Source organism: Photinus pyralis, unplaced genomic scaffold, assembly GCF_008802855.1.
Source record: "Photinus pyralis isolate 1611_PpyrPB1 unplaced genomic scaffold, Ppyr1.3 Ppyr1.4_LG8, whole genome shotgun sequence".
In the NCBI taxonomy this organism is placed as follows: domain Eukaryota; kingdom Metazoa; phylum Arthropoda; class Insecta; order Coleoptera; family Lampyridae; genus Photinus; species Photinus pyralis.
The window spans coordinates 5621566-5649121 of NW_022170819.1; the positions used below are offsets into that span (position 1 = coordinate 5621566).

At 37.4% G+C, this 27556-nt stretch overlaps 1 protein-coding gene across 5 annotated transcripts; it reads left to right on the forward strand.

Annotated features, from left to right (window-relative positions):
• Positions 1-81: 81 nt before the first annotated feature.
• Positions 82-26177, forward strand: LOC116177815 (uncharacterized protein CG7065-like). Of its 5 annotated transcripts, none has more exons than XM_031496930.1 (10): positions 82-188; positions 602-751; positions 4156-4446; positions 4492-4662; positions 4707-4983; positions 11456-12038; positions 12087-12224; positions 16314-16631; positions 16956-17934; positions 24831-26177. In XM_031496930.1, the coding sequence occupies exons 2-10, from the start codon at positions 683-685 to the stop codon at positions 25950-25952; spliced, it is 3948 nt and encodes a 1315-aa protein (XP_031352790.1). In that variant the 5' UTR covers positions 82-188; positions 602-682; the 3' UTR covers positions 25953-26177. The 5 variants fall into 5 exon arrangements, with proteins under 5 accessions (XP_031352790.1, XP_031352794.1, XP_031352792.1 ...); XM_031496931.1 differs by lacking the exon at positions 82-188 and adding an exon at positions 209-516; XM_031496934.1 differs by lacking the exon at positions 16314-16631 and having other exon boundaries at positions 83-188.
• The last annotated feature ends 1379 nt before the right edge of the window (positions 26178-27556 follow it).

The window sequence follows — 27556 nt, forward strand, 5'->3', positions numbered from 1 at the left end:
TATAAATTGCAGATTAACGTACAATTTTTCTGAAATACCTTGTATAGTTTCGCAACTAAAAATAGGGTTTTTGTTGTTAACGAAAATTCATAAGCGTATTGGTAGCACTGGCATCATCGGACGCATTTCGTTGTTCTACCTTCCCTTTGCAAATATTGCTAAAATTTTGCCTTAAATTGTGAATTGAGGTAAGCCACAATTAATTTTATGACTACAGGTAACAATTTCGAAGATGCCGCTATTCCCGTGTCTTGTATTTCTGCACAATTTTCGTTTATTTGGACACGGCCATTCAAAATGACGTACACCCTGAACGAGACTTTCACTGCCACAAATTTCTAGCTTATAAGTCACATATTCGTTTAGAATATGCTAATACTATAAAACTGTGCACATTTCCTTTAAGAGGTGCCGTAGACTCCCATCGTAACCGATGGTCGATTTCTGGTATTAGTATACTTTAAACCTTTGTGTTTCGGTGTTAATAGTGACTTGACGGTTGACGAAAAATGAACGGTAAGTTATTCTATTCATTATTCACAATCTGCGTCGGTAAGTAAAAAGTAAAAGGGTTATGTTTAACCGATTCTTTTCTTTGCAGAATAAGGGATAGTTACGATTACTACAAAAGTGCTAAAAGTGTATGACGACCGTGTGAATAGTGTATTGTGTATGTGCGATTATGGAACCTGCCGCTCCCGGTACGGAAGATGAAGTAAAATTCCCAGTTCAAACTCACGCTAGTAAAAAGGTAAACACTTTTCTTTCAATTTTGTAGTAGTTTTGGCGAATTATTTTCGTTCACAGGTGTTTTAGGTAAGTATATTTATAGTACCAAAAAAACCAAGTGCTGTGCCTACATTTTCTTGTGTATTTTACGTATTAAATTGTATACAACGTATTTACTGTATTATTCGACGACAGTGGCGGTTTTTATAATCGATTGCGTTTGTCTCGGCGCGCTACCTTTACTCTTTTAATTTAGTATCGAATGTGCAAAAGTTAATTTGTGGACTCACATCGAGTGTGCAGTAGATTCCAGCAGTAGATACTTGCTGAAACCGAAGTCAAATTTTGAAAAAATTGTTCTTAAGAAACAAAATCATTATCAGGGGGTTGAAAAATAGGGGTGGTGTATTTTTTTGTGCAGTTAAAAAAATCTAACTTGTATAAGAATCATCTCTATTACCAGGTTTATAACGTTTGTGGTATGTATGTATCTTTGTTCGTTGATTACAGAGTTCATTAGCAACTCTGACTGCACACAAGAATCCTGCACAGGGTGGTTCAAATTTATGGCTCACTATTGGGTCTCTGTAACGATGAGAGGTAGAGTAGGTTAAATGGGGGCAAAGTTGTTCCTTTTTGTGGCTAAAAAAACTCATTTGAAATTTTTGAAAAATATAAAAATATCTGAGATATCACAGAAAAACTGAAAACGTCAAATTTTGCTACAGTCTACTACTTTTTTATTTTTCATGGACGCCATATTGAATTTTTACAGAAGGAAGTAGAGGAACAAAAATAATGACATATCACACTTACATAAATTTGCAACAAAAATTTCAAAATCCAATCTTTTACTTTCCCATCGAAACATCCACGGGTAACTAGAATCTGCTGAATCAATTCACATATTTCAGATACCTTTCTTGTTCGAAAATAAAGTATCAACGAAAATACTTACGGGATTTTTGTTACATTTGAATGCATCACAATCCATAGCCATGTTGATTCAGCAAGATCTAGTTACCCGTGGATGTTTTGTTGGGAAATGAAAGTAAAACTTTTTGAAATTTTTCTTATATATTTATGTAGAATTGTGACACGTCATTTTTCGTCTTTTATCCTCCATCTTATCTCATTCCGTAAAAATCTAATATGGCGCCCAAAAGAAATAAGAAAGTAGTATCCTGTAGCCTCGCCTGTAGCTTTTACATCACATCTGGCGTGTTACGGAAATTCTGATAACAGATTCAGATTCTTCGTAACAAGTGCCCATAGAGGCTGCTAACAGAAATCGGTTATTCCCAGCGGTTTAAGCTAGAAAAAATCAAAACGAAATTTGACATTTTCAGTTTTTCGGTGATATCTCAGTTATCTACAATTTCAAAATTTTCAAATGGGAATCGAACCCGGGTCACCCGCCTAGCAGCCACAATGATTAGGTTGAACGACGACAGCTGGCATCTTAATGGATATGGAAGCTGTGTCAAATATTTTTGGTTGGATACAGAATGGAGAAATAAGTTCGTTTTAGCGTGTGACGTCACCTGACCTATTCGCATACAATCCCTATTCGTTCGCTGAGTTTTTTTGATTGGGTAGATGACGTCACAGGTAGTACAGACCACTACTGTGTTGCGCACTGAATACTTAAATAATATATTCTCGGTCATTTATTGACGGATTTTAAATTTTGTGTTTACTATAACGCGTTCGCACCTCCAGATGCTTATGGACATACAGTACATGCTTGCCAAACTTATTAACAAACGTGAAAATGACAGCACAAGGAGATTATGCTGTGTTTTAATACTTTAATTCAATCATATGTCAGTTTGGCATCATTGCGGTGAGGAACAAGGACAATGTTATCGAAGAATGACGTAAATTAGAAAGAGAGGTTTATTAGTTTTGATTTATACTTTAATGTCATTAGGTTAAATATAGCATTATCGACATCATGAAACTTCTCCATTCAAAGTCCTTTCAAATAAGGTGTCAGTCAGATGTTTACGTAGAAATGTGTCTCCTGAAAACAAAAGTTGACTTCTTTCACGATTTTTTATGGTTTCAACATCAACTGACATATTCAGGGTGACTGGTTTTAACTGGAACGCGCTGTATAAGTAGAAAAAAGGTAAAAAAATATTCTATTTACCACAACCACAGCCGTCTATAATTACAAGCCATGCTGAGAAGTTTGGCAACGTTGTTCGAAAGTCAATCGGTGGGCCGATTTAGTTTTAATGGCGTTTTGTTGCTCTTGAAAAATGGCATTTTCCTCTCTCCTGTGTTTTGCCTTGGCGGTTTTAATACAGAAGAAAGATACTTAGGCAGCTTACAATTGTGCATATATATTATTTATTTACAAAAATGGATAATAACATTTTTATTTGACTTTAAAATTCGTAATGCTGTAAATTGGTAACTGCATCATAATGTGTTTTCCATCGAGATCTCCGAAATTGGTGAACTTCTGTCGAAACAGGTCGAGGTGAAGCATACGCTTGAGCACTTAATTTCGGTAAAAGGACAGTAAATCGCTGCGCATCAGCGAGGTTTTATCAACGACCAGGTGTGATTCGAAATGGCAGACTTTAAGCGAGTCGCTACTCCAGTGGGTGTAGGTACGAAGCTTTTAAAGAGGGGAGCACTGTAGACTTCAAATTCCCGTACCATGAACTCTTGGGAATAAGTTGAAAAGTTCCTTCAGAAAATCGATTTGACATGTCCGTGCTAGAATACCTGAAATACAAACTAATTGTATTTTTTCACGATAAACACTTACCGTACTTACGTACCACGTAGTGTTTAGGTCATATTTGAGCTTGTACAGGTACTTTGAACAAATACAAGTGCTTGTAAAGGGTCCAGTAACGAGTAGCCTGCTTTAGAGGTTATGACAACAAATCGATATATTTCGTTTAGCAACTTACCTGAATAATAACTTCTGTTCATTCCGTACGGAGTAACACAAATTGTCGCAATCTCGCTCTGTTAAAACAGGTAAATTGGAATATTACACCCAAAACACATATAAAATACACCCAAAATCTGTCAAGTTGAATTAGGAAATCGGCCTACCATGCAGTGTTGCCATAATTCTCAGCATGGCTTGTAATTATAGACGGCTGTGCCACAACCCTCTCATTAGACGATCGTCATGTTTTTATTGGGCAATTGTAAAAGAGGCGGAGTTACATGTTTTGCATTTTTGATTATTTATGGAGTGGGAAAATATCCTACTACCCCTATTTTTCAACCCTCAGAGTAATTTCGTTTATGATTTTGTATCAGTAAGTACATACAAATTTATTTTTTTTTAATTTGGCCAAAAGCGCATCCGTCTCAGTGTTTCGGCCTAGTGCTGCAACCTATTGTTAACTCGATGAAGGCAATTTGTGACGCTAATGCGGCTTTTCTGTGCAGGAAACCGAACAGGAGCGCCTTCTCGCGGTGAAAGCTCGACTTCCCAATGGAAAATTAGGCAACGTCTTCGAGCTTTCGTTCCTCAATGGCGCCGAACATTGGTACTGCAACCTGTGCAAGTGTCCCATCATGGGGCACGTCTATCATCACGAAATCGGTAAGCGCCACACGAATAACATGCAGGCGCCCTTGTCCCACTCGTCCTTTGACGATTCTCCCCTACAAGTCGCGCCCGGCGAGCCTGTACCGCCCGGCGTCGAAAGCGAAATACAAAAGGTCGCCGAAATTCAGGTGAGTCGATTTGCCGCAGATCGGTTAATAGCGTCGGCATTGTAGGAGCGGTTAGATAACTTCACGATTGGCCCGCTGATAGGGCTGGAGTATTTGTTCGAATTGTTGGAGTTCGACCGTGATAAGGAGCCCTCGTATTTGTGTCTGTTGTGCGACAAACGAGGCGATCCTCGGACGGTCATAGCGCACTTGGCGAGCTACAATCATATTATTCAGGTACGAGGATCATCTAGTGTTTGTGTTTCATTTCACTCTCGTAGTATATAAGACGGCATTTTATATCGTGCTTTCGAGCGATCTCACCTTACCTGACGAAGCAGTACAAGCGCAATTGGCAGTTTGCCGTGCAGAAAATTGCGGAGGCCATAGAGGACAAGTTTGGACGACTTAAACCTCACGTTGTCGACCAAGATACGTTTGAGTCGAAACGTTTGCACTATCAGAACTTGGTGGCGTGCGGTAAGCACTTCAACGAGCGGAGCGGTTACACCTTCGAGGAGTTGGTCGATGTTCAGCAGTTAACAAAAGTTGTGGCAGGTAGGTTTAGGTCTTTTTCGGTAGGGTAAATTTGCCATTGCTTTCAAATATGCGCTGTGGACATAACTTTTTTTTCACGCCTGTGATCAAGGGTGCTATATAATATAGGATTACCAGATGACTGTATTTTCGCCGGTTATAGTGGGGGTTGTGACGAACCATGCCGCAAGTAGGCGGTGTTTCAAAGGTTGCTCCGCCCACTGAGCTTCCGTACACTTACAAAAATCCAAGTTCTTAAAAACTCTCAGATTTCTAGCTAACAGCTTATTAAAGGCTCTTAAGAAATTTTAATAACTGCTCAAAAATCTGTTAAGGCTCCTCTGTAGTCAATCTGCCATATTGGAAAAATAGCTAAACTTTCTTATGAAATGCTGCTTTTGTAGTTGAACTACAAACAAATTCTCGATAGTGGATATTCTTTGCAATGATGAAAACAACGGTGGTATTTAAAAAAAGTTGAAATATCGGTCTTAGTTTTTTAGGAAGATCGATGAATAGAAAAATCGTTTTTCGTAAATAACAGCCGTTGTAATGGGAGTAGAAAAACCTACAGCACCAATTTGGAAATCCGACAGTGTTTCTTACGGCGGTACTTAAAGATATTATTTCCATCTATTATGATAAGGCATATATTTTAAAAAATATGTTTCGCGATCTTCAGAAAAAAATCAAAACGCTAACGTAAGGATAGGCAACTTAAATTGCACTTATAATGCCTGAGGCGACAACTCATTACTTGAAAGGGAAAACAAAAGAAACTACCTGGCATTACCCTACACATTGTTACGCCGTTCCTAATGATATGGATTAGATTAATTACTGTTTATTATTTATCTATTTGAATGCTGTTGATTTGTAAATCATAATGTCACATATTCCCAAGACGAAAAATGGATATTCTATTATAAGTACATTGGAAATAATTTTTTATTTCTAAAACCTTTTGCATCCCATCAGGATGCTTCAAGAAATTAAAAAAAACCCTGTAATGAGGCTGTAATAATATTTCCCTTTGACGGGGTGAGGGGTACTTACAATACTAGGTACTTCACATATTCTATCATAAGTAGTGCTGAATATGAACTCTGTTTTATAACAATGCTTTCAAACTACCAGAAGCGTAGCACTTTGTTTAGTTAGATCAAATCAAATATGACTAAATTACACGTTCGTGTATATTTCTCATCTAAAATTATCAGTTTCCTCAGATAGTCCAGTATGCGGAGCAGTCAGAAGGGCCGATTCCTGCAAAATGTGGTGTAAACGATTTTAACGTTTTAAATGGCCTATTTGGGTCCAAATAACATGTATTTGAAGAGTGCACATCAATTTTTTCCCGGCACAACTTTTGGCAGTCAAAAAACCTCAGAACGTTCGGACTTCTTTCAGTTTTTCGCTTAAAACTCGAAAACGGTCCATATTTTATGAATAACACTTTTTTAGTAAATTAAAGAAAACAAAATTCTGCGTCGATTAAAAAAAACAAACAAAATCGGTCCAATAGAAAAATTTTTACAAACGATCAAAAAACGCCCATTTTTTCCAACTTTTCTAAAGAACTGAGTTAACCTTTTTTTAATGCGTTGTGGCTCCTAATGGAACGATAAAATCCACTACTCCCCCTCCCTAAAGATTGTAGAACATCAATCAGAGAGTTCAAAAAGTACCAACAATTTAAAATTGGACCAATTTTTGAAATTCGTTGGAAAAATGGGCGTTTTTAGATCGGTTGTAAAAATTTTTCTATTAGGCCCATTTTGTTTGTTTTTTTTTATCGACGCATAATTTTATTATCTTTACTTTAGTAAAGTCTTATTCATAAATTCGAAAATGTACTGAATTTCAGTGTATTTCAAGCTCAATCCACATTACATAGCGAGTATCTTTGGAGGCTGATGCGGAGTGCACATACGTGCTTGGCAACTGTCTTGTTTTTTTTACCTGTACTTTGCCGTTTGTTGTTTGCGATACCTGCAGCTGCGTTAGGAACTATTCTCTTTAGTAAGTTATCAAGATTATCAAGTGGACTTGTCCAGATTTATAAGTTTTATAAAATTTATTTAAGTTATAATTTACATATCGTTAGTTTTAGATGATTGGGTATCTTACCAAACTTATTGGAATTCATTGATTATTTTTAAATGAAAATTGCCCATGTCAACGTTCGATCATTGGTTATTAAGTTTCATAATTTTGCAGATCTCGTGATAAATGGTAGTTTCGATGTTGTTATGGTGTCAGAGACTTGGCTCGGCAGTGATGTTAATCAAATCAGTATTCTTGGGTACATTCTGTTCCGTAGAGATAGAGATGGCCGTGGCGGTGGAGTAGCTATATACATCAAGAGATGTTTTAACTATGCTGTACTGTGCTCTTCATGTAGAATAGAGCAAATATGGGTAGGTTTGATGATTAATGATAAAAAACTAGCACTTGGTTGTCTGTACAGACCGCCACATTGTAATCCCTACTATTTTATAGATGAGTTTGAGGAAACTTTGACAAGTTTTATAGTAAGCCATGAATATGTCGTATGCCTGGGAGACTTCAATTTAAACCTGTTAATGTATAATAACCCCGAGGTGACATACTTTAACACTACATTGCAAAATGTTAGATTTTATCAATTGGTTAATTCTCCTACCCGTGTTACGCATACAACTAGCAGCATTCTCGACCTTTTGATTATTAATGATCATGATCTTGTTTCAACCCCCGTTAGTGACTTGGCTGATCACGACGTAGTCATTGCTACCTTAAATTTAAATTTAAAAAAACCAGTGCCACAGCGCCCTGTATTGTATCGGGATTACAACCAACTGGATACTCACAAATTTGACCAAGATCTTTATTCGCTGCCATTTCACGATATAGTAAATATACATGGTGTAAATGATAAACTAAACTATTTTAATAATCTTCTATGTCATCTGTTTAGCGTACACGTTCCCTTTAAAACTAAAGTCTTCGTTAAGAAGCTATCGCCATGGCTTTCCGAGAACACCAAATATTTAATGAAGCTAAGAGATAATGCTCTCCGTAAAAGTAGGAAGTCGGAAAATCCACAACACTGGCAATATTATAAATCTATCCGGAATATTATACAAATCTTGTGGTTCAAAATGATAAAAAAGCCTATTTCAACTATTGCGCAAGCAAATACAATCAGTGGCGTCAATTTTATGGTAGCGGATTGATCCGTAAGAATAGAATCTTATAATAAAACCAAACTTGATGCTGGTAGGGTTGATTTCGTGTTTACAACCGTCACTTGCGAACAAATACATAAAATTATTTCAAACATAAAAACAAATGCCTCTGGAGTGGATAACCTTAACATAAAAATAATTAAGTTATGTTCCCCTTTTATTATTCCATACATTACCCATCTGGTAAACACTGCCATCTTAGAGTGTGACTTTCCATCCCTATGGAAAATAGCAATAGTAAAACCTATTCCAAAGACTGCAAAGCCAGAAAGTTACTCTGATCTTAGACCCATCAGCAGACTACCGGCACTATCTAAGGTCCTGGAAAAGTGCATGGAAGGTCAAATTCGCGATTTTGTTACTCAACATAATGTTTTACCTGAAACGCAGTCCGGATTCAGGCCGAATCATAGTTGTTGTACGGCCTTATCGCAGGTAATTGATGATATTCTTTGTGCATTGGATGGTGGCATGTGTGCAGTTTTAGTGCTACTAGATTATAGTAAGGCGTTCGATACAATTCATCATAATCTGTTATTGGCAATACTAAGGCATATAGGTTTTGCAAACTGTGCATTAGACCTGATGAGGAGCTACTTAATGGATAGATCTCAATTAGTAACATTAAATGGTACGCTTTCGAATGCAACACCTATTTGCTCGGGAGTTCCCCAAGGATCAATATTAGGACCATTACTGTACACATTGTACATTAGCCAACTGCATAAAGTATTAAAAACGTGCAGCTATCATCTGTATGCCGATGATACACAACTTTATTATTCCTTTTGCAGACCTGACGTAACGGAAGCATTTAAAAAAATAAATGAAGATCTAAATTTACTATATGCTAGTTCGAAAAATCATAATCTGCTTATTAATCCCAAAAAATCCATATCCATGATATTTAGTGTTGGTGCACTGGTGCACGATAATAGTCTGCAATTAAATATTGATAACGTTTCGATTCCTATATGTAATATTGCAAATAATTTAGGATTGCGCATAAGTAACGATCTACGTTTCCGCGAGCATATTAACAACTGTGTTCGGAAAGCGTATGGCAATTTGAAATCTTTGTATCCCCATAGATCTTACCTTTCCGTTAATACTAAAAAAAATGCTTTGTGATTCGCTCGTACTTTCACATTTTAATTATTGCGACACGGTATATGGACCATGCATTGATTCAGTGTCTGCCAGACGTATACAAACGGTACAGAATGATTGTGTAAGATTTATCTTAGGTCTTCGTCGTCGCAGCCATGTCTCAAATAAATTAAAAGAATTGTTGTGGTTAAATATGACACAGAGGAGGAAACTACACTCCCTATGTATGTACCACTCGTTAATCATCACTGGTCTTCCAAAATACCTAAATAGAAAGATCCGATATCGTACTGACGTTCACAATGTTAATATTCGTGGTAAGGGGCTATTATCAATGCCGCTCTTCAAATACAAATCTAAGAAATTGTATCTTAGAACATTTTCGTATAACATTGTTGTACTCTATAATACCCTCCTGCCCGAAATGAAACATCTTTCTAGTAAACACTTCAAAAATCGAATACGATCACTAATGCTCGAGTGTTGACAAGTCCCAAGAATGTGTATGTAAGAAGGGGTCTGGACATGGGTCGCTTATTATCTCGATATTTGATGATTATATGTATATTTCTTTTCCATCGCATAGAGTTCCTTGCGCAGACATATTTGAGGTTAAGTGGTAGAGCGGAGAAGAGCAATTGCTCTTTACCGAACTTCGCCTTTGAGAATAGCACAGTAGTAAATTTCAAGCACGTGTGTACACATCCACAATAGCCAAAGGAGCATTAATATTTATCTAATGTACCATACCGCAAAAAAATGTGCTAAACTCAATAAAGCAATATTATTATTATTATTAAAATATGGACCGTTTTCGAGTTTTAAGCGAAAAACTAAAAAAATGCCAAAACATTTTGAGGTTTTTTGGCTGCCAAAAGTTGTACCGGGAAAAAATTTGTGCGTACTCTTCAAATACATGTTATTTGGACCCAAATGGACCATTTAAAACAATAAAATCTTTTACACCACCTTTTGCAGGTCAAAATTATCTGCATACTGGACTATGAGTAAGTCTTCGTGAAAATTATCTATTTCGAGAAATGCGACCAAAAGCAAAAGATGCACATGCCCTTTGCTTTCCATAAAGTTGCGCCCAATAGATAACAAATGGCACATAGGCATTTTTTCACTTATTAGCTGAACATAAACATAGGAAACGTCATGGTATGTTATATAAAAGAAACGCTACCAATATTAATACAATGTCAACTTTATCAACAGGAATATTTGTCCCTCAAAAAATAGGAGGATCAAGTAAATTTTATTTTTACCATTGAATTCAGGGCAAAAAAGTGAAGTCATCTTACCGCACAAAAGATGTTCGGAAAAATTCTCCACGGGTCGTGCATAGATATAAATAAGTAATACGTTAAATGTACAATTGTTATTAATTTTTGAAAAGATTAGGATTTATTTAGAATCAGTATAAATGTTATACTTTTAATCATTGTAACAGAATTTTAAATGTTAGCTACCATTTTTATGAAAAACATACAATTTTTTTTTTTGTTCGCCCTTGTATATAAAAAGAAAGATTTATTTTAGGTGTTCGAAGTGCCAGTTTTTTTAGGATCTACCATACCTAAGTGAATTCATTCATTCACATGTACCTAATAACTATAAAAATCTATAAATCAGTAAAAATGATTAGAACAAATCACAAGAAATAAAGGGGTAATTAAAAAATGTTATAACAAACAATGCTAATCTAGTCCACTAATTACCTGAAAACCAGGTAATTTACAGAAGGTGTCATAGAAAAATGCAATAAATGCATTGAATAAGTAATTTATTCAATAGAACAGAAATAGGTATTTGTGCATCTCCAGTCAAATATTGTACAGCTTTTCGATAAACTTGTTTACATAATTAGTCCTTGATCATTATACATGGTCTATTGTGTTTAACAATAAATGAAGAGAATATGCAAAACTGAGAAGGATAGATACATCGTTGGTTTCACTCAAGGAGATCATGTAGCAGTGTGTATTGTTGGTGGTCTAACCAATTGCAATAACACTGAAATTGACTACAAAGGAGCCTTAAGAGGTCACTAGAAGTCAAGAGTTTCTTAAAGATTTTGTTTGTGGCAAATTCACCTTGTCCTGTAACTGTCAACCGCTCTTTGTCATTAAAGTTCTTGGGATTGGTAGACGATTTTCCTGTACCGCACGTGGAGGTGGTACCCGAAGAGGGCCCAGTACGTAACTATCGCAAAGCTGGTGTGGATTTCGGATTCGAAATTGCCTCCTCGAAAAAGACCAAGCGCAGTCCCTCGCCGCCCTACGTCGCAAAACCCAAGAAACCGAAACCGGCGAAGGTCTCGACGGAAAAGCGCCACTCACTGTCCAGCGTCTCCAGCATTTCCAGTAGCGATCTGAGCGATTACGAACCGTCGCAGTTGACCGTCAAAAAGAAGGAGACGCAATACCGTCGCGTCCCGTTCAACAACCGCGCGAAAAAGTTCGAACGAAGCGCCGCGCGCTCACGTTCGAACTCCCCCAATCGCTTCGTCAAACGCGAGGGCGTACATCCGTGGCAGAGATCCGACTACATACGAACGCGCGCCGACGTCGCAACCGACAGTAACAAACAGAAAACGGACAAGCTGGAAGAATTCAAAAAGTTGGCGACCGCCATCGAAAACGACATGGATCGCATTCTAAAGCAGCACCTCAAAAATCCCGAGAAGCACCCGCAGTACAATGAGGAGTGGAAAAAATACTGGAACAAACGGTAATTATTTTGACCGACTCGTCAAACTCGGGTTAATACTTTTTACAGGTACAAGGAGCTACAGGCGGAAGGCAAAAATGCCTCCGATTACGACTTCAAGCCCGGATGGATCGAATTTTGGAACAAGCGCCTATTGGAACTTCATCATGCCGAAGTTAAAACGAAGAAGGAAGGTTTGCGTAAAAGGTGGGTGAAACTGATCGAAAATTTGCAGTCTTGATCATTGTATGAAATCAAGTAGGTCAAGAAGGCAAACTATTATTTAAAAGGTCTATTTTCATTTGTTTTTACAAAGTATAAGCTACATCTCTTGACCGCATACCAACATCCTCTTTTCTTCGATCGTGCGCCTTTGATTGTGTCTTTCATCGGTTAATCTCTTTTGCTCTCTCCTACCATTCACTGTCCTAATCATTCCTACACTCTCCTCTCTTCTAAGTAGGGCTGTCAGCGAGGCACACTTAAAAAAAGGCCGCGGGGGGTGGGGGAGAAAGGTTTGCACAAAGCTTGTTTGGACATATTGCCCCGCGCACAGGCGGTCGACAAATAAAATAAGAAACGTAACATTTTTTTTAATAATCCAAATAATTATATCGTACAAGATTTGCGATATAAGGTGCACCGCTGGGTGCACCAAACTCACACAAACGCTTACTAGCTTCTGCACAAATTTATTACAAAAAAAGGACAAACTGCGTCTACAACAAAACAAATAGAGCTGACTGTCCGTAAAAAAAATTTACGTAAGTAAATGGACACGCCTTCAACTGTCGCGAATTCGCCAATCAACGTCCGAAGGCGCCATACGTCTCCACTGCTCCAAAATGAAACACATTATCTCTTAACAGCGATAAAATACGTGCGTTAATTAATTTGATCCTTCTTATCGCAAACGACCAGATATGTCTTACCTTATCTAAATTAAATAAATTACAAAAGCGGGAACATTTAAACAAGAATTACGCATTTCTAAAAGGAAAAACAAACATTGAAATACAATTCAAATAAAACGAATCAAGTCTGTGCTTACTTCGTAAATAATCCGCCCGATTTACTTAATAAATTTCAAATATTCTCATATACAGGATGCTCCGTCATTATTTTTGGTGTTCATACAAGAGATATCGTATTATTTTCTGAAATAGATTCCACTATTACAGGTACAAATTCGATTGTCAGGTTAATACATATAAATCAGGTTTTTTTCTGTCCCGCCTTAAACGGGACGCCTGACAGCCCTATGTCTAAACACTCCTGTTCCTTTCGGCTACGAAAATTTCAAAATGCAAAATTTAACTGACGTGCGCAAAGTGATCTCATGAAGACAAATTGTTGTCCCTGTTGTGCCAGGTCTGTGATAAAGGTTCCTTCCAGTTGTGCCGCTAATCAACTGTCGGGCTGTTGCAACGACTTTTGGTACTGGCTTGCCGGATCATACATATCCTGGTAGACAGTATAAAGGAGACCATTGATGTCATTTATTTATATTGTACAGTCTTCGACAGTCATTACAGAAGCATGAGGCATTGGGAACTGTACGTACGCACTGTCTGTTATCTTCTATCCTGTATAGAAAGAGCCTTCTTAATTTTCTAGTCTTCAAGATCATTTGAGAGGTGCTATTTCAAAGTGGTATCAATGATCTAAATGTTATTGATTACTTAATCGCACGATAGAACGGTGCGTTTTGGCTCTTGAATTTTTTTACTGCAAATACACAAACTAAAATTTCTTGTGCACAAAATGGCATGCACCTGCTTTTATAACTTCGCTAAGAATTAAATTTCGGCGCACTATAGAATGGATTTTTATTCGCTCCCTAATTAGTCTTTGAATCTAATTTTCTAACCCACCCTAATCGGCTTGCGAACACAAGCAAGAATCTCCCACCCACTTCTTTTGCTATTTGAATCTCACCCACGAGAAAAACTGAAAAGGTACTTGTTTCTGAACGCAAATGAACTCGACTAGCGTGCCCTAACAACCAATAGAAAATCCGCTTTCCGGAATATGTTTCTGGTTATCGCCAGACATACTCTCGTTCTTGTCGCTATGAAGCGGTACATGTGGAAATTTCCCTATATTGAATACAAATTCAGAACTGAGAACTTGAGGCCGTTCGTAAAGCTGGCAAGAGTCCTATGCACCCTGTTGAGCATAGTTAGTACTAAAAAGCTTTCCTTGGTAATGTATTTATGTTTACCAGAACATTGTAGTGCCTTTCCAAGCGCTCTATTGCTGATAGTGTCGTTTAGAATCATTTCAGAGGTTGGTGGGGCTCCTAGTAGAGTTTCTAGATCTTTTTAGGCTCTCGAAATCTGAAAGAATTTTGCAGAGTAGCATAGGTCCTCCATTGCCTTTATAGGCGTCTATTATAAAACTTGACGGCGCCTTTTTGAAGTTTTTAACGCTCTTTCAGACACCTTACAGCTTCTGCATTTCAAAATCATATGCGATCTTTCTATTGCTCTGTCCTTATTTCCTCCCAGTAGTTGCAGCGGACTGCACAAGATGGTAGCGATTTTCACTTTTATATTAAAACCGAATTGAATCTCTGCAATTTTATTGAATATCACATGCCAGGGATTGATTGGAAAGATTAATCAAGAAGACAAAAGAAATTATTCTGCCATTAAACTTATGTACCGGGTGACCCAATAAGACTGTTCCTCGGCGATATCTCGAGAACCATTCGTCATATGACTTAGGGTAAAAAAAATTATTGGGTAAATCGGTCATGAAGAATCGCTGGAAAATATTTTCAAGTTCTAAAAATGACCAACAGAGGGCGTAAATGCCATCTTAAATTTTAAAATGGCATTTTTTTTAAATTTTGCATAATAAACAAAAAAACCAGTTTATGTATCATTTTCGTAGTAACAAAAAATCAATTATTTCAAAATCAAAGATGGTGTGGGGCGTTCAATTGTTTTTGCAATAACCTTCTTTAACTTCTTAACGGTTTGACCGATTTTAACAAATTTGGTATGGTTGAAAAGAGCATTCCTTGGACAATGAGAATCAACCAAAATATAGTTAATTTAGTTGAATCCTTTTCCGGCAGGGGGCTAGTTTTGACACTATGACTCAAAATCCTAGAAAAATCAAATGGAATGATATGACTTTTTCTTTTTGAAGAAGTAGCTACATAACATCCAAAGAGTCTAGTGAAAACCGTTTTTCAAAATCTCGTTCCTAACCTCAAATATTGGCAAAATGAGATTAATTAATAAATTAATAAAAATGCTTAAATTATTATCTTAAATTTACTTTTTACGTATTTCCGGTATTTGTTGATGGCGCGAAAGAAAAGCACCCTACCCTTTTAGGTAGGCCTTGGAAAATTAAACAAATAAAACATGATGCATTATAAAATAATAACAGCCGTAATTGTAAATTATTCTGCTGTGTTTTCCTTCAGAAAGTGCAGTTTTTTGAATTTGTAATCTTTTCTAAAATGCCGATTTCTAACCAAGAAGCATTTGTTACAAACGGTCAAGAAGTTAAAGCAGTTTATTGCAAAAACAAATGAACGCCCCACGCCATCTTTGTTTTTGAAATAACTGAGTTTTTGTTTTTACGAAAATGATAGATAAACTGGTTCTCTTTAAAAGTGTGAAAAAAGAATGCTTAGTTTATTATGCCAAATTTAAAGAAAATGCAATTTCAAAATTTAAGATAGCGGTTACGACCTCTGGTGGTCATTTTCAGAACTTGAAAATATTTTCCAGCGATTCTTCATAACCGATTTACCCAATAATTTTTTTTACCCCTAAGTCATACGACGAACGGTTCCCGAGATATGGGTGAGGAACAGTCTTATTGGGTCACCCGGTACCTGCAGCAGGTGCATTAGACCCCAACATTCCAACCATTTGTTTATCATCTCTTTTCCAATCCTGATGACTCATGCAAATCAGTATTTTGATTGGTGCATTTATTTGTGCAGCAACTCTCGACCTGTACAGTAACTGCCTTTGATTACTAATTTGATGCAGCCATTTTTGGTTCCCCGATTTAACACAATCTTGGACAGTGACCCAGTCTATAACTCGGAACAGTATCAAACTTTCAACCTCAGACCTTGATTTCCTGGGCAGAATGAAATTGGTAGTAAATATGGGGGCACTCTACCCAAACAGTCTAAAAGGTGATTGAGTAGACCCGACGATGGAGACTTCAGTGACTGAAGGTTAACGGTTTAAGGTGCAAGGTGTCGAGGTTGAGGGTTTGACATTGACTTAAACAAAAAAAATTGAAAACATAAAATTGAAGGTGGTGGTCTGTTCAACTGCAGTCCGCCCCCGATCCCGAATTGATGGCCGCCTGTCTAAGCCAAGATCTGGGCATTGATTTACCGCCGGCGACTGTTGTTCAAGAAGTGATGCAGAATGCAAATTCGCTTCAAACCAATCCGAGTAAGCCACTCTCGTTGAGACAAATGACTCGACGTCAACGGAGGAACCGTCGTCGCGTCTCTGTCTTTGTAGGGGATGGTCAGTTCGTCAGAATGGCGCGGAAGCATGCCGAGGCCCTTGGACTTATTCAACACATCCCTGCAGAGCCATTGAAAAAGAACGATGACGCCGAAGAGTAAGAACCACATTTTCTTTAAGTTATACATAGAGAGCGCCACCATTTATAAGTGCTGGTTAATATGTGTCGGGCTATTGCACCGACATCTTGTCTTCCAGATGGAAAGTGTGCCTCTCTGAGCAATAGAGGGCGCCAATCTGCACTCACAAGCTTAGAAGTTGTGATGTAATGATCCTTTGTATTATTTTAGTTGTGTAATGACATCATCAAAATTATGAAAAATAAACACATTCTGGCGATAATAATTGTTCCGCTACAATACCCCCATCTTGTTTTTGAACTGTGTCAAATCCTCCTAATACCGTAATTTTGTCCCAACAGGTTGGGCTTACCAGACGAGCCAGCGCCCATTTGCTTCAGAATCACGGGAAAAAAGAAACCGATCAAGGAGCAGTCCGAATCGAAGGTTGACGTTCCGTCGACGATCGCCGATCAAGATCCGGACGTTATTATTATAGAGGACAAGGACGATGAGACGCTCAGCTCGAGGCGCTCGCACAGTCCGTGGGAGAGCGAGTCGGGCGCGCACACCCGCAAGTCTAGGGATAAGAGTAGGGAGAGGTCGCGCGCCGGGGATTACTCGCGCCGATCGAGGGATCGCAGCAAGGACTACCGGCGCAGCAGGAGTAGGAGTAGGGATCGCGATTGGCACAGGCAGCGGCGGAGTAGGGAACGCGACCGAGGTTACGGTTACGACGGCGTTCATTACCGGGAGCCGTATCGCAAATCCGAACTGCCCGAGTACATAAAACCGCCGCGAGTAATGCGTGACGTCACTCGACACCCGGTAATGTCGCCGCCTCTCACGCGACATGTGGAACCCGTGGAGGACGACGACGATGACGAGGTGAACATTGTCGGAGTATTGCGGCTCCTTACGGCTGTGGAGGAGAAGTTGGGTTCGCTCGGTCCGAAGGTTATCGATCTGTTGGCGCAAGCTTTGGCGTTAGAAAAGGCGGAGGCGAATAGTGCGGAGGCGCTGTTGGATAACGAAGTGAATTGTGTACTTTTCGAGACTGTCAAAGAGAAATTGAAGGGACAACTACTGGCCGGCTTGGTCGATTACAATCAGGAGAAGGCGTTTAAGAATGCCATCAAGAAAATCGCCAGTCTGATTCACTACGCCGGCGAGCGCAAGAAGACCATTGAGAAGGAGAAGCCGAAAGTGGATCCTATTCAGGTGCCCGGTGTCGGAACCGTAGACAAGGCCGCGATCGCCAAACAGATAGCTACCGCTTTAGTGCTGCAAGGGAAGACCGATGTGTCACAAGCTGAACTTGAACAATTAATTAATGCGGTGGTAAGTATTTTAATTGTTTAATAATGCGTGGTGTTTCGTATATTAGAAGCCAATAACAGGGCACAGGTATTATCAGTTACAAGTGTCACACACTAAAAATTTGTGGTGGTGTCGACGCAATTCATCGGTTTTTCAGTTGGTCTGACACCAGTTGAAATCCTCAAAGGTGTAGAAGGGTCACAAAAAATATTTTTTAAATTTGAATTGCTCAAATATGAAATCACTACACGGTTTAGCAATTTTACTTACATGGAATCTTGCAGAAAGCAAGGTGGCACTTTACTTTGACAGTGCCTACAAGGTGGAGGTGGCGAGAATTAAGCAAGTACAATATCTCTCTTGGCACTATTAAAGCCATTCATGATAATTTTTTGCGCCATCATAGCACAATTGGTGTCCCTAAGTGAGAGACGCTCTTAACCATCCCTGTGCTTTTCTTGACGCCACGCAGTGCGGTCAAAATTTTGAGTTTTTATAGAAATCATTTGCAATTCTGTACTAGAGACCGCAGATTATGAATCCGCTGTCGGAGTTGCAAATTCAAAATGGCGGATCTAATATGGCGACGCACTATATGAAAAATTTGAATTTTTAAAGAAATGATTTACAATGTCATACTAAGGGGCTTTTGGGGTCGCTGAATCCGATGTCAGAATTACGAAATTCAAAATGGCGGACTCAATATGGCGTGCAGAACCTAAAGAATTCTGACAAATAGGAAGAATTTGAAGAATGCGATGGAAAGGAAACATTTGAACAAATTGAAAGATGTGAAGAAGCCCAAGGTGAATAATTGAAAAAGCTCTAAGAATTAAAAATTCAGAAAAATCCTAAGGATTTTCAGTAAACCATGAATCAAAATGGTTTTTAGAACTGGCAAAATTAAATGAATCGGAACCGAATTTGATTAATTCCAGCTTCGAAATAAACTTCGCACCTGTGGTTTTCTTACCAGCGATAATACGTGCTTCTTGAAACTAATTAAATTTCACCTGATTCCACGCGTTAACAGATTTTCTTATCACAATGAGCGGATAAACAAATTTAAACATTTCACAATTCAAATCAACTCTGTGTTTAATTCTACCAGTACCTAGTCCCGAGAGGGATAATTTTAAACCAGCAACCAAGTTTACATTTAAAAAATTGACATTTCACATACAGGGTGACCCATTAGTATTGTAGGTGTCGAGTCCAAAAAAAAACGTCTGCATGACGTTGTTTACAACACAAAAATCCGGTATTATAAAGCCATATTTAATTATGTTGTCAGCTAACGGTACTGTTAAGGCATGTGATTGGATGTTTTTGCGGACCGCTCAGGCAAAAAACTGGTGAGTCAATGTGAATAACACGGTTCTCGTTCACTAACACAGAGCAAAAGGGAAGTGTAGTAGTAGTAAACTGAAAAGAAACTAGTACATGAGACCAAATTAAAGCAGAGATCGAATTAGAAGTATCACAGAATACATCTGAAGGACCTCTGGCGGCGGAAATAAAGAACTAAGGTAATTACAAATCTGCCATAGAAATGACTCGCATCTTAACTAATCGGATTACAAAGGAAATACGGCGTAAGAATTTAAATGTGAGGGAAAAAACGTAACAGGTTTTTAGGTTGATTACAGTAACTCTTAACTCTAAAAAGGCGCATCAAAAGGTGCGGTATCCTCATCATCCTCTAAGCCTTTCTTAAGGTATTGAGAAACTTCTATGCACTCTCTAGAGTGTAGTAGGACTATATAAGGCTCAAAAGCTCTAACAGGATCATAGGAGACTCTCGGAAGGACTCAGAAAGTTGTTGAAAAGCGTAGAACGAATCCCAAGAATCTGAAGAATATGACAAATATCATTCGTAGAAACGGAAGATATCAAACCTAATGTGAAAAATCATGGAGAGATTTTATGGATGGATTTGAGAAATCTGAAAAAACTGCAATGTTTGAAACGTTCAAAGAAATGAAACAATCTGCAGAATATAAGGAATCTCTATAATTGGTGGCTTTTGAAGAAAATTGATAAATCCACAGAATATGAAAATGAAAATTCGGAAAAATAGTTACAATTTGAAGAATTTGAAAAAATTGAATTCCAAAACAATGCATTGGTTATGTAATTCTTAGAGAAGGAAAGATAGAGGAAGGATAAAAGATGATTGTAAAGTGAAGCCACCAAAAATATGGCCGCCTACAATCCTTTTTCGTAGGACTAAAGCGGCAACTGTGCCATTTTCAAACAAAAAATAAAGTCAATTTATATGCTTACAATCATGCCAACATCTGCACGGCATAAACAAGAAGTAAAAAAAGTTTTGTTTTCCACCAAGCTATGCGAAAATTTGCTTCAACTCGCAGCACTGCATTTGATTAACAGGTCCTCTCCTTCCATAGTTTTAAGGTTTAGGTACTATACAGGGAGATCACGTAGCATGCTTGTTAGAAATTTTTAAAAGTGCAGTTAACCCTTGAAAATTGATATGAAATAATTTCAGAATGGCACCGCTTCCGTTTTATCAAAAATTGATAATGGATAAATGATTGCTCCTTTTTATAATTTATAATCGGATCCTTAATGTCTAAAGAATTTTTTAAATGGCCACTGAAACTCTTGAAAAAGTTTCCCGGACCGCTACGATTTTTCAAAATTTGCAATTAAACGAATTTCAAAAATATCCGTTTTTCAAATTGCAACTACTGTTTCTGATGCCAGAAATGAATGTAGATTTGAATTTTGGGACCACTTCTACTAACATTCTGTACGAGATTCTGTATATTGTGTGTATCTGGACTTGGGAATGTAAATGTAAACACGTGGACCCAGCAAATACACCACACAAGATAAATATTATTTACGTAGTAAATACGTGACCATATTCAAATTTGTGGCACACATATTTTTGCCAAAATTCAACAAACAACGCAAATGTTTATTGATGTCGACCCGCCTTTAATAAATAATTGGCACATTTAGAAAAAAATAGAAAATGAAGTTTGTATTTAAAAAAATCAAGATGGCGCCAACTTCTGGTATTTACATAGCGGCGCCATCTTGAAATTATTTTATTTCAATGATAACTGCAAGTGAATCTACCTATATTGTAAGTTGTGATGTATTACATTACACTGTCTCGTTGCCTATCATTGCCTCTAATGAGTTGCACTTTCCAAAACCCTATGGTTGTATTTGTATCCTGTGTCACATTATAAAAAAAAGGAAGGCATGTAGACCTTTTGGAGACACAGCTTCCAAATGAATGGTTTCTTTGGAAAGTGTCTATTTTGTTTCTCATTATCATCAAAATTTTTTACGCAGTTATAATCAGGTTGCTTTCCTCACAGACTGCCAGTGACTCTATAGAGACAGTGTGATCATACAGTGGTGTTATTTTTCTATTGGTAGTTTGGAGATTTGCCGGATTGGTAGAAATTAACCTGAAAACCAAGGTGTTGACTGCGCAATGTCAACTTTCTTATTTATCGAGATATTTTTTTGAAATTTTAACCAGAGATGCTTCTAAAGACAAGCATATTGCATATTGTAAAAATCAGAGATGCGCAAACTGCGCAAACCCAATTTACTCATGTATGTTTCTAATAAAGACAAATATATTGCACATAGCTATGGCCCTAGGGCCCTTTTGTTTTTTTATTAATACAATCGCTAGGTTGAGTGGAACTCCGCCACTTATTACTATTGTCGCAAACTCTTCAATTTTTTTAAAATATATTACCCATAATTATTATTAAGCGCTGTGAAATCTACAACCATCTTTTGGTACCATCGGAGGCTTGTAGGCGTAATCGAAATTAAAAAATATTTTATGTGACCCATCTGTACTACCATACAGATTAACATCAGTTTTCAACAGTTGTCCTAAATTACAGTGTAAACTTGTGTCATATGAAGATTGTTGTGATCATAACACAGTAAAAATCCTTCATTTTTTGTTGTACAACAGCTACAAATGCACAATGCATTACCTCCCAAGTTGGGGAGGTGCGACTTTAGTCAATCCAATTCCTCTTTTTAATGTAAATTCGTGACATCTAAGTGTCCTGAATGAAGATCTTGTACCTGGCTAGAGGTGGGAGACTTCACACAACTATGGTTTGCGCGACGTTAATGTGAACAGATCTTAATTTTAACCAGTCTTACTCCAAACTGTGTTTTAAATGTTCTCAGTCCAATTTTGGTCATAAAACCTAAGTGGTGAACGTTTCAACTTTTTCTATTATGAGAATTGTTAATTGATCCAGGTATGTATGCGATTATTATTCTTTGTGTGGGATTCGTACTTCTTCTTTGTGTCAAAGTTATCAATTTCTTTGTGCAGAGATGTTTATTATCGTAAGGTATGACTTTGTCGCTTGTTATGAGTTATGACAATTGAACATCCTACTTGTGCTATGTACAAGATGTGTACAGTGCTATTCATTTAGAAGTTGACAGGAATGACAAAAATGCTTCTGAAAAACGCCTAAATTTTATGCAACCGAAGACACATGCGCACGCATTTTGCATTGCCATTCTAGATTTTAATAAAAATGACAGCTTTTAGGCTATAATGAAGAGATATATTAAATTTGGTAGTTATTTTTTCTTAAGTTTCTTATGGGATTCTGTTCCACAAAAATTAAAACATTCAGTTTCATATCCTCCGTTAAAATTGAGGGTTGTATACGGTGACTTATGTGGATCGCCTTTAAATAACCACTAATTTTAAAATGATCAACACAAAAAGTAAGCCTCTTAAACTATTATCGGCACTATACCAATTGACAATATCAACTTTTTCTTCGGTTGAATACATCGCACGCGAACGAAAATAAAAATACGGAAGCCTAAAGCAATAATATTCCAATTAATTAATAAATTTTTATTTGTTTTAAGAAGTTATTTTGGTTGCGTAAAATTAGGCGTCCTTCAGAAGGGTTTTTGTCATTTAAAACTAGACATAGGAAATCCCTATGTCTACTTCCAAATGAATCACTGTATAAAATAAACAATGGCAAACATATACAGGGTGGGCCATTAGAGTGTGGGTGGAAGATTGTGGGTTTATTAACGCGCATACTTAAAACTCATTGTAGGGGAATCTTGAAGGGCCCTTCAGGCTACAACCTAAAAATATTTTCAACGAAATTGCAATTGTTATACAGGGTGATGTATATCAAAGTTGCATTTTTTTTAATGGAACCCTCTGTATATTATTACATATTTGGATTCCTTGGTCAATTTTAGTGTGACTTTATTTATTACACATGATATCTAAAATGAGTCGTTTAGCCGCAATTCGTTGTTTTTTCAAAAAGTAGATGTCCAGTAAAAATTGAATATCGCGGTTAACATAAAACTTAGAAGGCCGTGACTTTGCAGTGGTACTAATCATGAAATGTACTAACATACCCCGAACGGCTAAAGTTAAACTTCTTTTGGGTTAAAAGAAATCACTCTGTCAATTTTCAAAATTTCAATCAAAGGTAACCTGATTTTTTTAAATGGAACTACCAAATTTTTTTATCGCATCAAATAGGATTTTATTACCTTTTTAACAACATAAGCATGTCGATATTTATCTTTTACATATTTTTTGTAATTCAACATTTTCTAATAATTCACAGTGTTTTTCAATTTCCAAAGCCTCTCAGAAATTAATAGGCCGTTAAAAATTATAAACAATTGAATTTATAAAAAATTTACTCCAAATAAAATAAAACAAAATAGAAAGTTTAAATAAAAATAAGAGAAAAATAATTATTGCAATAAATGTTCAAGACCACACCTCCCAGGAAATTGTTGATTCAGCCATTCTTTAACGTTTATAGTAAAATGAGGTGGGACACCATCGTGCTGAAACCACATTTCTTCTACGATGTGCACCAGAACATTTTGAAGAAGAGCAAAAAAAAGAGTACTTAAAATTTTAAAGTAAAGAGTACCGTTTAAAATATGTTAATAAAATTCCATTTTTTTAACACAACAATCAACAACAGTTGTTGGGGGTAAATGTTTTATCATTTGAATTGGGGTTCTTAATTTTTAACGGCCTACTGATTGCTGAGAGGCTTTAAAAATCGCAAAAACACTGAATTATTAGAAATTGTTGAATTACAAAAAATAGATGAGAGATACATACCGACATTTTACATTTTATGCAATTAAAAAAACTTCGTAATTCCATTTAAAAAAATCAAGTTACCTCTGATTGAAATTTTGAAAATTCACGGAGTGATTTCTTTTAACACAAAAAAAAAGTTTAACTTTAGCTGTGGTTAGTAAATTTTATGATTCGTGCCACTGCAACGTCACGGCCTTCTAAGTTTTATGATAACTGTAATATTAAATTTTTACTGAACATCTACCTTTTGAAAAAACGACGAATTGCGGCTAAACGACTTATTTTAGATATCATGTGTAATACACAGTCACACTAAAATTGGCCAAGGAATCTAAATATGTAATAATATACAGGGGGTTCCATTTAAAAAAATCAACTTTGATATAAATCACCCTGTATAACAATTGCAATTTCGGTGAAAATATTTTTAGGTTGTAGCCTTAAGGGTCCTTCAACATTCCCCCACAATGAATTTTAAATATGAGCGTTAATAAACCCACAATCGTCGACCCACACACTAATGGCCCACCCTGTATGTATATCCTAGTGATTAATTTCACTTCCATTGTGTCGAGTAGACAAATTTACTTGAAATGTGATATTTTCTCACTCAGGCTCAGAAGAGCTAGGCCACTTTTACTAGTCGAGAATTGTAGTAAGTATCGCTATAAGTTTACATCATCCTCGTTTCTCAAGTACATTTCTGATCTCGGGATTAAAGCTTTCTGGTATAAAATTTGGAATTGTACCATTGGTTAAATTTTGTTTAACATTTCAGGTTGGTATGGCGGAAGCTTCGCGAAACTCCAATAAACCCGTAACGACCGCCAGTTTCCTTCAGCAATTCTCTCAGGCGGCCAAGCCACCTCCCTCCGAGAGTATCTTATCTCTTGTGCAACCGACGCCGACGCCAACGGAGACGGCGACGACAACTCCAACCACGAATAGCATGGAGGGATTGTCCGATTTAGATTTACAAACTCTCCTACAGAACTTCAAAGATCTGTGCACGGACGAGCAGCACAGCCTGATTTCGTACTTGAAGAAACTGGAAGCAAAAGAGCCCGAACGGGTGGAGCGTTTGCGCAAGTTTGTCAACTTGGATAACACAGATAAGGCGCCAGAAAAGGAGCCGGTCGAACCAAATCCGAGAAGCAGCCCGTTCGCGAACCGATTAATGGGCATGAATCCGATAATTGACGAATCCATCGTTGAGCCCGAGATAAAACCCGAGCCCGTGATCGAACCGCCCGTACTCAAGGTCAGCTTGGATTCAGACGACGAAGATTACACCTTTGAGGATGTTTTCAAAGCGGCGAAGAAAAACGTCAAAGAAAAGGAAGAGAGGGAACGGGCGACCTCCATGTTTAAAACGGAAGACTTCGATTTATCTAACGCAAAATCGCTTATCGCAAACATAATGGGCCAGTTTAAGGCGAGCAATACCGCCTCGGGCAATAAAACCGACAATATGTTGGGTCTCGGTAAAAGTATGCTCACAACGCCAACCGAGGACACAGAGAAAAGTCTACCCACCACTGATAATCTATTTCGACTACTCGATCTACCAAAGCCAACATTCCCAATTCAACCTCGGTTGGAACCGAATCAACCCATCCTCAAAGTGGAAAACAACCCGCACTTTCCTTCTGATTCGCTGCCTTTCACTCGTACTAACTTCATGCAAAACGTCACCTATCCCGAACACAATCAGTACATGAATCAACCACATCCCACAATGAATCAACCTCATTCCGCCATGAATCAATCTCGTCCTATTATGAATCAACCGAGGCCGCATTTCGATCAAGAACGTGTGACGTATCCGATCGACAGCATCAACGGTAATTCGCGGCCGTATCCCATGCGTCCCAATTATGACAACTTTGGTAGGTGGTGACTTTTTTGAAAATAATTCTAGCGGTAACCATTATGAATAAGTTTTTTAAATATAACTAGCGTAGTGTGTATAACTATCGTTGTTTCTCTATACCGAACGGTCCCTTTGTAGAGTTATGAAAGTGTGATTTAAGATCATTCTATGTAACTTTAAGTATCTGTAATATTTTGCAAAAATATATAAAACCGGTTAGCTGCGTAGTGGCTGACCTGTTTTCAATTTCTACAATTGGGTTTCCAGTACATTGCAACCAACCAACTAAAAATGTAGTAACTGTTTCAATATACAGGGAGTGCCCACGTTTTCAATATCTGTAATGGGGCACTGGATATTTTTATAGTTTTGAGTTTCTCTGCATTTTCTGATCACAAACTGTCAGGGTGTTCCTAAATCTAATATACAGACCGGAGGCGCTAATTATTTGACCTGTTTTATGACTAAAAGTTCATGTAAACATACAGGGTGTTAAAGTTTCAAAAATGTTTAGTTTTTTCTTTACAGTTCCTGCAGTTTTTAAGATATTTTGCTCAAATTTGATATATAATTTACATTGGTAGTGAGAATCTACAGGGTGTTGATTTTTTCGGGGGTTCATGTTCCATTTTCTACCCCTAAACTTTGACTTCATACTAAAATTAGAGTTTGCAAAAAGTTTCCTGACGATCCACGTGACTTGGGGCATGGCTCAACAATGTTAAGTCACAATCAGGGCGATTTTGGCTTATGTATGTTTTTACGGAATTTTTGGCACTAAAAATAGACTAGATATCTTTAAAAAATTTCAAATGCTTTTTTTTTAGTCACAAAAAGAGTCCCCTTTTAACCTACACTGTATCTTTCACCGTTATGGATATCCCAATGGTGAGCCACAAATTTGAACCACCCCTGTACGTTAGTCAAAATATGGAAGTGGTAGTTATAGTGTCTTGTTTTATTATAAAAGAAAATATGTTTAGTGAAATGATTTTATTAATGTACAAATTTAGAAATTTATTCCCATTGAGTACCGAAATAATCAACTGACACTCCCTCGGTACAGACGTTTCCAGGTCGCACCAACAGCCTACTGTGTGATGTAACAACAGTTGTGGTATGACTGCCGGGACCGCTAGCTTTACATGTCCTCCAATGCATGGTAGTCGGGAGATGTTCTTTTCCACTAGAAACTTGCAAGTTGTGGAATTCGACATCGCCACCTTTGAGGTTAGAGTCTGAGTTTTAGATCGTTACGCCAAACTAATTGCATTTATTGGTGTTGTATATTTATTTAGCAGTAGACATAGGGATTAGCATGTATTGCTTTTCCCTATGTCTACTTTTAAATGACAAAATCACTTGTATAGGACGCCTAATTTTATGCAACCAAAATAACTTATGTGCACGCATTCTGCACTGCCATTCTGGGTGCGTAATGTAAAGGGTGTGATAAATTGTATTCTCATTCTGTCAATACCCTTGTTTTTTAAGTAGGTTGGCTCGAAGGTGGGTTCTTATAATGAAACGTGTATAGGCTAAGTAAACGAAAACCCCGGAAGGAATAAAGGTCTAAAATTGGATTTGACCAATTCCACGCATTTTCATATTATTTAAAAAGAAAACAATTC